The sequence below is a fragment of the Pangasianodon hypophthalmus genome, chromosome 18 (genome assembly GCF_027358585.1).
Source record: "Pangasianodon hypophthalmus isolate fPanHyp1 chromosome 18, fPanHyp1.pri, whole genome shotgun sequence".
NCBI classification, from domain to species: domain Eukaryota; kingdom Metazoa; phylum Chordata; class Actinopteri; order Siluriformes; family Pangasiidae; genus Pangasianodon; species Pangasianodon hypophthalmus.
The window spans coordinates 1,455,044-1,467,667 of NC_069727.1; the positions used below are offsets into that span (position 1 = coordinate 1,455,044).

The 12,624-nt window shown below is 34.5% G+C and overlaps 1 protein-coding gene across 1 annotated transcript; it reads left to right on the forward strand.

Moving 5' to 3' along the window:
- Positions 1 to 4,695: 4,695 nt before the first annotated feature.
- myf5 (myogenic factor 5) lies at positions 4,696 to 10,800 on the forward strand. The gene is made up of 3 exons (XM_026909928.3): positions 4,696 to 5,226; positions 7,810 to 7,882; positions 8,918 to 10,800. Exons 1-3 carry the CDS (start codon positions 4,807 to 4,809, stop codon positions 9,079 to 9,081), a joined length of 657 nt encoding a protein of 218 aa, XP_026765729.1. The 5' UTR covers positions 4,696 to 4,806; the 3' UTR covers positions 9,082 to 10,800.
- The last annotated feature ends 1,824 nt before the right edge of the window (positions 10,801 to 12,624 follow it).

Here is a 12,624-nt window from a genome sequence, read left to right on the forward strand (position 1 = left end):
ATGTTCCTGCCAGCTTCAGCTGCTGCTCTGATAAATTTAGTCACCAGTTTAGCACATGATCACAGTGGGAATGTCTATCAGGGGAAAATGTTGTAAAGCTGTGAGTAATAGCAGGTACAGTGTCACTTGTTCCCACTCAGACAAGTGTTTCTGTTTTACTCGTGTCTCCGCCCCCTTTCCTCTCATTGGTCTGTTGCCTGATTGTGTGCACCTGTTCCGTGTTACCCAATAACTAGTTGTGTATTTACACCCTGGTGTTTTATGTTACTGTCGTCTTGTTCATTGTTCATGTTTTTTTTTTTGACCCTCGCCTACGTTATTTCATTATATCATTATACCTTTATATCGTTATATTGTTATATCATTATATTGTTATATCGTTATATTGTTATATCATTATATTGTTATATCATTATATCGTTATATTGTTATATCATTATATTGTTATATCGTTATATCGTTATATTGTTAGATCATTAGATCTTTATATCATTATACCTTTATATCGTTATATTGTTATATCATTATATTGTTATATCGTTATATTGTTATATTGTTATATCTTTATATCGTTATATTGTTATATCTTTATATCGTTATATTGTTATATTGTTATATCGTTATATTGTTATATTGTTATATCTTTATATCGTTATATTGTTATATCTTTATATTGTTATATTGTTATATTGTTATATCTTTATATCTTTATATCGTTATATCATTATATTGTTATATCTTTATATCGATATATCGTTATATCTTTCTATCGTTATATCTTTCTATCGTTATATCTTTCTATCGTTATATCTTTTATATCATTATATTGTTATATCATTTATGATCATGTATTGCACGTTGTTAACTAGAACTAAGGATGAGTTCTCAAATGTTGGATTTTTGTCCTAACTCTAACCACTGCTCACTGCTCAGTGAAATTATTTTCCATTTACACCACTGCGCTCTTCAATCCTGGATTCTGATTGGTCAGAAGGTTAATTTGATTCATTTCTAATGCGTTATTGTTTCTACAGTAACAGCTCATTCACAGCGACTTGGTGACTGGTGATGGGATGCATTAATGCTAGTTTGTGTAAGTCTGTTTCTCTCTCTCTCTCTCTCTCTCTCTCTCACACACACACACACACACACACACACACACACACACACAGTGTGGAGTGTTTACAAGTGTATGGTGATTCTCTGGCAGGAAGCGTTCTCTCTCTGAGCAACACACATGCTGCTGTCAATCAAACTCCTGAGTCATGTGACCTGATATGATCTATTAATGCTGAATGATGAAGTGCAATCTCCCTCTCTCTTTCCCTCTCTGTTACACTTTGTCTCCCTGTCACCCTCTCTCTCTCTCTCTCTCTCTCTCTCTGTCTGTTTCTCTTTGCTGGTTTCTCCTTCCCTTTGTCTCTCCTTCTCTCTCTCTCTCTCTCTCTCTCTCTCTCTGTCTCTCTCTTAGACATTGTGTAGAATAGAAGAGAAGTGTGTGGTCATGAACTTTATTTCATTTCTGTCTAAAAAAAAAAAAGACACAAAAACAGTTCAAATTCTGTCAATCTGTCACTAGATCGAAGTTCTAAAAAATAAAACCAGCACTAAAATAAATACAATAAAGAAAAATAAAATAAAATAGAAATAATAGAAAATGCAACTAAAAACTAAACTAAATGCAAAAAATCTAGAGTGAATCTTAATTTGAGAACTAATTTTAATAAAAATAAAATATAAAACATCACTGCTCTGAGCTTTACTAATCACACACTGGCAGGTTTTCTCGTTGTCTGTGTTGTTCGCTTTGATCTAAACACACACACACACACACACACACACACACACTCGATGTCTTCTTCAGCTGTGTGTGTGTGTGTGTGTGTGTGTGTGTGTGATTTAGCGCCTGTGTTTGCTTAGCTGCAGTTCCCAGACTCTCATCAGGCCAAACACTTTAACACGTTGTGAGAAAGATGGCTGTTTGTAGCGTATTAACTGTCGCCGCTGTAAAGCTCCGACTGATGAGCTGTAAAGTGCAGGAACAGGACGAGAACCTTTTATATTACACAACCGCCTCAAAACCAGCCGCTGTCTCCTGTCATTACTGCTGCTACAGATCTCAGGAATGCTCCAATAATCAGATATATGATTTATTGTGATATTCAACACACAGTGTTGTAATTGTGAACACTGCATTGTTGTGCACTGATTTATATTCGATTTTTAAGATTTTCTTATTTTGAACAAATTAATTTTCTATAAAGTAGTGCAGGTTTATATTAATGCGCTCGTTCTCAAACGTTATCGTTTCTATAGCAACAGCTCATTCACAGGGATTCGTACAGGATACGGATGTTAAAAAATTTTCTGTAAGGAGACGTTTATTTAACATTCATGGAAGGAGTCTCCAGTGTCAGAGGTAAAGCTTTAATTTTAAGTTTTTCGACATCTTCAGGACAGAGGTGTTCTTTGCATTTTCTTGGTAACACGACAAGCTGAGTTTATTAGAGAGAGAAAAAAAGAGGTTGCTGAGGAATCTGATGTTTATAGCTGCTATAACGTAAGTGAGAACAGGAACTCATTAGGGACGTTAACCTTTGCATGCATAAATTGTTTATAAGCATATCCAGGTTCTTTAGATTGCACAAGGTATGAGGTTTTACTTTGTCTTAATATCACTTATAATAAAAAAAAATGAATGGATTGTCCATGTATAAGAATACCATGAGTAAATGTGCAAAATAAATAAATAAATAAATAAACCAAAAATGTTAATATTCAGTTCTAAAATATTTCCAAAATTATAGAAAATATAATTTTTGAAACACAAAACTTAAAAACACTTTAGGACTGTTGCATTTTGCAAGAAGGTAAAAAAATAAACAAAATAACTAAAAATAAATAAAATAAATAGAAACCTAAGGTGATCAGTGAAGTCTAGCACAAAAAAATATTTTTTATTAAAATACTTTTTTGTTATTTTTTTATTTTATTATGCAGAAAGGTAGTAAAGATTGACAACAACATATAGTTTAGAGAGCTACACAAGTTTATGTTAAATTACAGCAATGCTCTAAACAGATTTGAAGGTGATTTACATTTTAGATTTATTTTTACATTTATATTTATAAATTATTTTCCTAAAATATATTTTAATTATATATTTTTAATTTAAATATATTTTATATTTTAAGAGCTTTAAATGAACTGTCCATAAGCATGGACACTTTGCATGAAAGGGTTAAATGTAACTATAAATGGCTAAAAAGTATCATGAGTTGTTCTTTAATAAATAAATAAATAACCCAGGACACCACTCTATCACTCCAAATCCGTTCTGATAAATGAAGATAAATGAAGAACGGTGATGGCAGCACTGCATATTTAATTTAAAATTCAAAGACGAGGTTCAGTGCTTCCAGAATTAACGCTTTGGTTCTCGTCTGTTTTTTACTCCACACACGATTGTTAATGAGCTTTAACTCTATTTAACTCCTGTTTAATGAGCTTTAACTCACACTCATTAACACACTCCAGACTCACAGTAACATCGCTCTGATCCAGCTGTGCCACATCTGTAACACACACACACACACACACACATACTCAAGAAAAACGGAGGAATGAGCTCTCATACACAGATGACTTCTTTTTTATTTATTAAATTAAAATTAGCGAAATGTATAAAATTAAAAAATGTTGATGAAATTGATTTATTGATTGATTGACTCTTTTATTCGTTCAAACTCTTCTCATTTCTCCGTCACTGCACTTCCGTCATTTCTTCCAAATCTCAGCTGTAAAGTTTTTCTCTTCACACTATTTTCTTCTCCTCTTTCTGTTTCCACTCTTTACCTCAGTTTATCTTGTGTACTTTAAAGCCACCTTGAAAGTCCTTCTGAGTTTAATTTCTGAAAGTTTTTACAGCACAGATTCAGAGACCTTGTTATGATGATCTAGATTTTAAAGAGATTTCACTGGGAACTTTTTTTTTTATAAAGAATCTCTGTAATCAGTTCCTAAAGCTTCCTTCAGTGGGATGAAGCTTGTAACGTTCACGGTGCTTGCATATTAAACATACAGACTATATCTGAACTCTTAGTACAACGGTTTCTCAGATGTTCTCAGGATTGTTAACAGATCTAGCTTTTTCAAATAAACAAAGTTTTCTGGAAGTTTTCTGGATGGAAAAGCCGTCTCTCTTCCCTCAGAGGAACAAACACAATAACTTCTAATAGGAGTTTCATTTAAAACTTTACGAAATGGAAAGGAACAAAATAAAGACCGCTTACAGACTAAGCGGTTCTTTGGATGCTTAACTGTTCCAGCTTTCTAAAAGAAATTTTACTGAAAACATTTTCTCAAAGGGAAATCTTCAGATCCTCCAGAGGAACCGAATAAAGAGCGAGACGGATGTTTTTTTGCTTGATATCCGAGTGTAACGTTGAGATGTTTTATTTAGGAACAAAAATAAGCTTGGAAGTAAGAGCTTAAAAGTTATATCATTTTCATTTATATGAAGAATCACATTAAGAATAAAAATAGCACAAATAGTGTGTGTGTTTGTGTTTGTGTGTTTACTTCCTGATGATGATGAATGAGAAACTCTCCTCCATGCACATGTGTGAAACTGGGTGGGGTGTATGGGGGGGTAAGGGGAGGTAAAGGGGGGGTAAAGGGGGGGTGTGAGGGCCAATAGGGCAGGAGGACTGACCCCGTGGTGGAGGTGTGGTGCTATAAGAGCAGGCCGTATGGAGCAGAGTCTCAGATTCCTCTCTCAGCTCCTCTCTTCTCTCCTCCACAAACATGGACTCCTGGACTTCATGTCACGACTCTGCGCTGATGTTTGACTCGTCGGTGAAGCTGGAATCAGACGAGGACGAGCACGTCCGGGCCCCCGGGGGCCTCCACGAGGCGGGGAGCTGCCTGCAGTGGGCCTGTAAAGCCTGCAAGCGTAAAGCGAGCAGCGTGGACCGCCGGCGCGCCGCCACCATGCGCGAGAGACGCAGGCTGAAGAAGGTGAACCACGCGTTCGAGGCTCTGCGCCGCTGCACGTCGGCCAATCCCAGCCAACGACTTCCCAAAGTGGAGATCCTGAGGAACGCCATCAACTACATCGAGAGCCTGCAGGAGCTGCTGAGGGAGCGGGTGGAGAACTACTACAGCCGAGAGAGCAGCTCCCAACCCTCCAGTCCATCATCATCATCCACCTGCTCCGACAGCACGGTGTGTAGCACGCCTGAGAGATCGCACACACTCGCTCACTGCAGGGGCTTCAATCATCACATGCTGCGTTCAATAGCGTTAATCCAAACACGGCTTCAAAAGCAGCGCTCGTTAGTGTAGATCGCTCTCCTGCAGCAATACGTCGATTTTAATCATAATATATTTAATCTGTATTTTTACATTTCCACTGAAATACTTTTTTTTTCAAAATTTTGTAGTTAAAAAACTTAATCAGCTAATGAATTAAATCAGGGATGTTACAGCAACTCTAAACAAAACAGTCACATGACACCGTTTTACCAAAAAAAAGATAAATATAATAAGAAAAACATAATATTTTTCTGATAAACTGTCAAGACTTTCTTCAAATATAAAGGTATCACAAACTGTAAGTGTTTTAATGTGATGTTATTTTTCTTTAAATGGTTTAATCCAGAACATGAGAGGAATTTTCTGTAAAAAAGACTTTTAGTATCAATTTATTAACAGTGTAATTTATTATTTATTACAATATCCATATTGGATTTTTTTCCACTCGACTGAACAGAAATCATCACTTTAATTATAACATTGTATTATATTTTGTCCCTAAAGTAGCTCATCTAAATTGCACTTATGTTTAACGATTATAACAAAGTGCATTATGGGTATTTCGTGCATTATGACAGGGTGCTGACGTGCTGCAGTGCATTGTGGGATTTCTGTACGTTGTAGTGAACAGAGCATGATTCAGACTTACAGAAAATTTAGTTTTTCATTTTTTAATGTATTTTTTATTTAACGATACAGTGACTTTTTATTAAAACTCTGTTTTATTACCTTCTTTTATAGTTGACACAAAGTTGTGATTTTTCTGTCTTGATGCATCTTTTTGATCTTTTTTTTTTCTTTCTTTCTATTTTTGTGCCTTTTTGTATAAAATACATGCAATTTTTATTCTTAAAATGAAAAAGTATGTGATGTACACCACATGAGCAGATCTATAGAGTACACTACGTCTAAAAAACGTTAAACTAGCATCACAAATCCTACTGAGTTTTACTGCAGTTTAATTTTATTTTTTTTTAGCTCTGTTTGGTTTAAATGTTGTTGTAGTACAAACATTATACACTCAGTGTCTTAACACGTTTCTCTTTATGAGCCAGAAATTCAGCTGATGGAGCCTTTAATAATCGCCTAGCTTGTTGATTTAGCGAAACTAACATGAAGATAATGATGCTTCCTCGAACATGAATAAGATCTTCAGAGTCTCGTGGTCTTTTTTCCCTCCTTGGTGTTTGAACTGTGAAATTTTTGCCCGTCTTTCCTCCTCGATAATAAATCTCTGTGCACATCTGTCTCCTTTCTTTACGCCAGTGTATTAGCTTACCGCTTCACGTCTGGGCTCTTAGGCGTAAGATTTTATTAGCGTGACGTCCAAATCATCTTTATCACTTGGAAACAATCCAAAGGAAAGAGAATTTTTAAAAAAATAATTGTATATCAATAATCTATCTGAATATTTTATATTTCATATAATTCTTGGTTTTGTGGTGTTTTTTTGAGCTAATCACAGTCCCTTCAACTCACGTTTTATTTTTTTCTGTGAAATGTAAGCGGAGATTTTATTTTTTTTTCCCACTCGACTCTTTTTTACAGCCTAATGAAGCCTGAGCTAATCCTCCTGGTTCCTGCCAGGACGTTCTGCTCATTTTCTCTCTCACAGTGTCGTCTTGCACGGCCCGGTGTGGCTTTCACTCCCAGATCGATTCGGCACGCTCGCAGCTCAGCTTAGCGTGGGAGTTCCTCCTCCTTTCTCTTTTTTTTTTCTTTTAATGACTGCTGTGAAATAAAGAAGCAACTGCTGAGGACTTTCTAAATCCACCAAGTATGACTAGGGCTTTAAAAAATGTGTAAAAAAAAAACAACAAAAGTGTCTCATTTTTAGAAAAAATAAAAACACAGCCGAAATACATTTTAATACCAAATACAATTTAATATATATATTTTTTGTATTCTTTTGTTTTTTTAGCAGAAATGGTTGGCTCAAGTATCAGGAATTAGACATTGTTTTTATTTAACGTAAAAAAATCAAACAGATTTAGAATTACGAAACATTACACCTCTAACGCGAAGTCTTTCCAAGTTCCAACTAAAACATTTTCATATAACATTTTTACAACATTAATTGTAGGAACATTAAAAAAAATGAATTCAATATATGCTAAAAAATTTTAAATAAAGGTGATATTCGTCAATATTTTTTATTTTAAGATAAAACAATAAAACAAATTAGACACTTTTAATAATTAAAAAAATCATAACTGAGAAAGTAAAATGCTCATAAATAGAATTTAATTTACTTTCAACACTTTAAACCTTAAAATTTTTATTATTTTTTTAAAAGTTTAATTATCTGTCAATATAATAAGACCATTTAAATGAGCATAAAATAAGAGCTTTTACATAAATTCGCTGATATTAAAGATACTTGCCAATTTGTTACGTTTAGTTTAGAAATTTATTGATTTATTATTATTGATTAATTATTATTGATTTATTATGTACATGGAGTTTTATTGTGTTGTGTTTGTTTCCCCGCAGCCTGTGTGCAGTCCCGTCTGGTCTCAGATCAGTTTAAACACCGCAGCAGTGTACAGTTATGAAGGTCAGAGCGGTGAGTGCGCTGTTCTCTCATCATCATTAGATCATCATCATAATCATCATCACATCATCATCATCATCATCACATCGTCGTCTTTAACACACTGTGTTACACTGTAGTGCACTATGTAGGGAGCAGGGTGTGATTCGGGACACGCGCACAGCTTGGCTTAATCTGATTTATCATAAAGAAAAACATTCATTAGCATAAAACTGATTAGCATCTAGCACTAGATTGATTACCATGAAATTGGCATCTGGCATGAGGCTGATTAGCATAAAACTGACTAGCATGAGGCTGACTAGCATAAAACTGACTAGCATAAAGCTGAACAACATGAGGCTAACTTAAAACTGACTAGCATGAGACTGACTAGCATATAACTGAACAACATGCTGCTAATTTAAAACTAGCATGAGACTGACTAGCATAAAACTGAACAACATGCAGCTAACTTAAAACTAACTAGTATAAAACTGATTAGCCTAAATCTACTAGCATAAAACTGAACAACATGAGGCTTAACACTGACTAGCATAAAAATGACTAGCATGAGGCAGACTAGCATAAAACTGAACAACATGAGGCTAACTTAAAACTAACTACCATAAAACTGACTAGCATAAAGCTAATCTTTTGTAGCCCTGATATCACAAACGCAGTATTTTCATACTGATCTAGCATCTTTATTCTTTATCCTGTATTATAAAAGATCTACTTTTGTTTATGTAATTAGAAGTGACTGAGTGATTGTTTTGCTAGCATGGCTGTTGTGGATCGTGATTAGCATGAGACAGTGACTAGCATTCCTCTGTAGCTGTATCCCAGTAAACGGCATTGTGTACTTTTGTGTTGTTTTATTTCATATTGTGCGTCTTGGAGCTTGAATTGTCCACATTTTTATTTCTAAACACAGTTTAGACTGCAGTTAGCTCGAGATCGTGACTATAGTGACTAGCATCTTTACTTTATAGCCGTATTTTCATACTTGTCGTGCGTTTATGTGTTTTGTTTGATGCATGGTTTGTTTGTTGTTTATTTTTGCAGCGAGTGGGATGGACAGATCCGCTGGATCGACGAGTCTGCAGTGTTTAACCAGCATCGTGGACCGACTGTCCTCGAGGAACACGGACGCTCTGTCCCCGAGTCCCTGCGAGTCCCACTGCAGCACTCCGGAAAGTCCGAACACACTCATCTACCACGTCCTGTAAGAGCCACAGAGACGCTGTGTGTGTGTATGTGTGTGTGTGTGTGTGGGTGTGCATGTACACACGCTCGGGGTGGAGCATCATGTATAAAATTCTGCTACAGTAATCTACAATATCATTTTCAGCAGACTTTAAACAGTTTAAAAAGGACAAACACACACACACACACGCATACACACACACACACACACACACACACACACACACACACTGTGATTGTACTTACTATATAAGACGCTCATAAAGAAAATATATGCACAATTTATTTACAAATATAATTTTGCAATGTATGAAAGATTTTTTTTAAATACACACATGGATATCTTAAACATTTATTTAATATATTGAACATATTTACATTTATATTTAACATGTATGCAAAATATTAAATTTTTTTTAACTTTAACATATTAAACATATGTTAAATATAAATATATATTAAATTGGTTGAACATGAAATACATTACATGTTAAATATATTAAACAAAAATAAAATTAGCATTAATATTTAAATATTAAATATAGTAAACAAATATAAAATTAATATTAATATTTAAATATTAAATATAGTAAACAAATATAAAATTAATATTAATATGTAAATGTTAAATATACTAAAGAGACATAAAATTAATATTAATATTTAAATGTTACATATATTGAACAAATATAAAATGAAAAATTAATATTAAAATTAAATACTAAATATAATAAATACATTTCAGTGCTGTACTTTAGTACTAAACTAAATTATTCACAAAAAAAAACAACGATGTAAATCTGGAACTCTAAATGGTTCTTGGTTTGTTCCCATCGTTAAAGGTTATGTGTAGAACCCTACACCCGAGAGGTTTCCACGTAGAACCCACGCTAGAACATCCAAAGAACATCCAAGGAACCATTTTTTCTTCCTTAAATTGCGAACCCGTGCATTTTTTAAAACTTTAAATAAATTTTTAAATCCATTTTCGAACATACATTGCAAAAGATATTTGTAAATTCACTTTGTGTGACTTTATTTTTTATTTCTTTTTTTCTGTATTAGAGTAACGTAACTCCAGTAAATGTAAATGTAAACGTATGTACAGAGACAGAATCAGTGAACTGGTCAAATTTCTCTTTTATTATTTTCTTCATTAATGACAACGTAGAATAAATACGAGTTGATTTCAGAACTTTGTTTTTTTTTTAAACTTTATTTTGTAAAATGTTTTGGAAATGTGTAATTATTTCTGTAATTATTTCTGATTTCTTTATCATCATCACACCCTGAATACAGTCACACACACACACACACACACACACACACACACACATCTTACTGAATATCAAACCTGTCTGGTTTTTATTTTATTTTATTTTTTACGTTGCACACAAAAACGTTCGGTTCATTTGAATAAAAGATAACGTAGAGGCGAATCCACGGGTTCGGTATTGTAAATAATTTTGTACATACTGTACTTTTGTATTTTAAACTGTTTAATCTTTACTGTATTCTTTTGTTTCATATTTAAGTTCTTTACTTTTCTCTCTCTATGTTCTGTTTCTGTTTTTCTCCACGTTACGGCTGGATTGTATTGAAATGAGGAATAAATTCAGTTGTTCTTACAGAAGCTGTTTCCTGTCTCTCAGTAGAGATGCTAAGAGCAGCACGTAGATTTCCTCCACACGCCATTTGTCATCGTCAGAGGTGTGTGTGTGTGTGTGTGTGTGTGTGTGTGGAGGTGACAGATGATGAGGCGTTGAAGAAAAAGAGAAGGAGGAAATAAGGGTTTGTGTAATGTAACAAATGCTACACATCATTCACACCTTTAATGCCATTGTCATGAACAAATGGCTTTGTGCTGACACGTCAAGTGTGTGTGTGTGTGTGTGTGTGTGTGTGTGAGCTTATTAGCCACGTGAGCTTTATTTAAGCCTTACATGTATCATCTGTTGCTCACTCAAATCTCAAGACATTTAACCCTTTCATTACTCTCATTATTACCTTTCTTTCTTGTTTCTGCTTTATTTTTCTTCAATCACTATCAAAAAATAAAAAATAATGTTTAATATTCTCATTGCTAATGAGTTCTAACACTATATAAACATTCGTGTAGAAGGTATTAGTCTATAAACTCTAAAAGAGATTACAAGTAAACACATACACTGCAAAAAAAAAGAGAAATCGTCGATCACAAGTGAAAATCTGTTAAATCTAATCAAATTGATTGAATCGTTTTACGTCACAGCGCTGCTGAATCCTGGATTCTGATTGGCTCAGAAGGTGTTGATTCATTTTCTCTAACAGCAGCTCTGACAGATCACAGGTTTATATTAATGCGCTCATTGTGATATGTTATTGTTTCTATAGTAACGGCTCATTCACATGCTGTCCTGAGAGAAATAAAATGGGACAAGACCAAAATGGCAAAACATTAAGCTTTTAATGATCTTAACAACAAATCATCAGTAATTATGGCAAGAACTGAACAAATCGATGAAGTAAATTAGTATGGAACAGTTTTTCCCTTTGATTTCTTTATATACTGAAGCCTTGTGAGTAAAATGGCACACGGTCAGTATTGTTCCACTCGGCACTGAAGGCTTTAAACAGTTGGTGAGTAGGTGAAAATAAATAAATAAATAAATAAATAAATAAACCAAAGCTTCCCGGCTAGTTTGTGTTTAATGTGAGATGAAGACATTCTCTTCAGGACAGGCTTCAACGCTGGACTCTGAGCCTGATGGACTTCTTGGTGGACAGGAGAGTTGTCCTTTTGCACAATAACGTCAGGTCATTCCTCTTTAGAAAACAACTTTTGATGGAAGCAAGCCTTTCTGTAATATTCTCCTGCACTCCAAAGCATCTTCAATTCAATTCAATTCAACAGCGATTTTAACAATGGACATTGTCACAAAGCAGCTTTACAGAAATATATACATTTTAAATTTATGAATTTATCCCTAATGAGGAAGCCAGAGGTGACGGTGGTGAGGAAAAACTCCCTGAGATGACATGAGGAAGAAACCTTGAGAGGAACCAGACTCAGAAGGGAATCCATCCTCATCTGGGTGACACCCGATAGTGTAATCATCACCACCATCTTCATCATCATCATCATCATCATCAACGACATCATCATCAACATCGTCATCATCACTATCATCATCATCATCATAAACATCATCATCTTAATCAACACCACCACCATCATCAACATCATCATCAACATCATCATCACCATCATCATCAATATCATCACCACCGTCATCATCATCATCATCATCATCATCATCATCAACATCATCACCACCATCATCATCATCACCATCATTCTCATCATCATCATCATCATCACCATCATCATCATTCTCATCATCATCATCATCATCACCATCATCATCATCACCATCATTCTCATCACCATCATCATCATCATCACCATCATCATCATCATCATCATCACCATCATTCTCATCATCATCATCAACATCATCATCACCATCATCATCATCATCATCACCATCATTCTCATCATCATCATCAACATCATCATCACCATC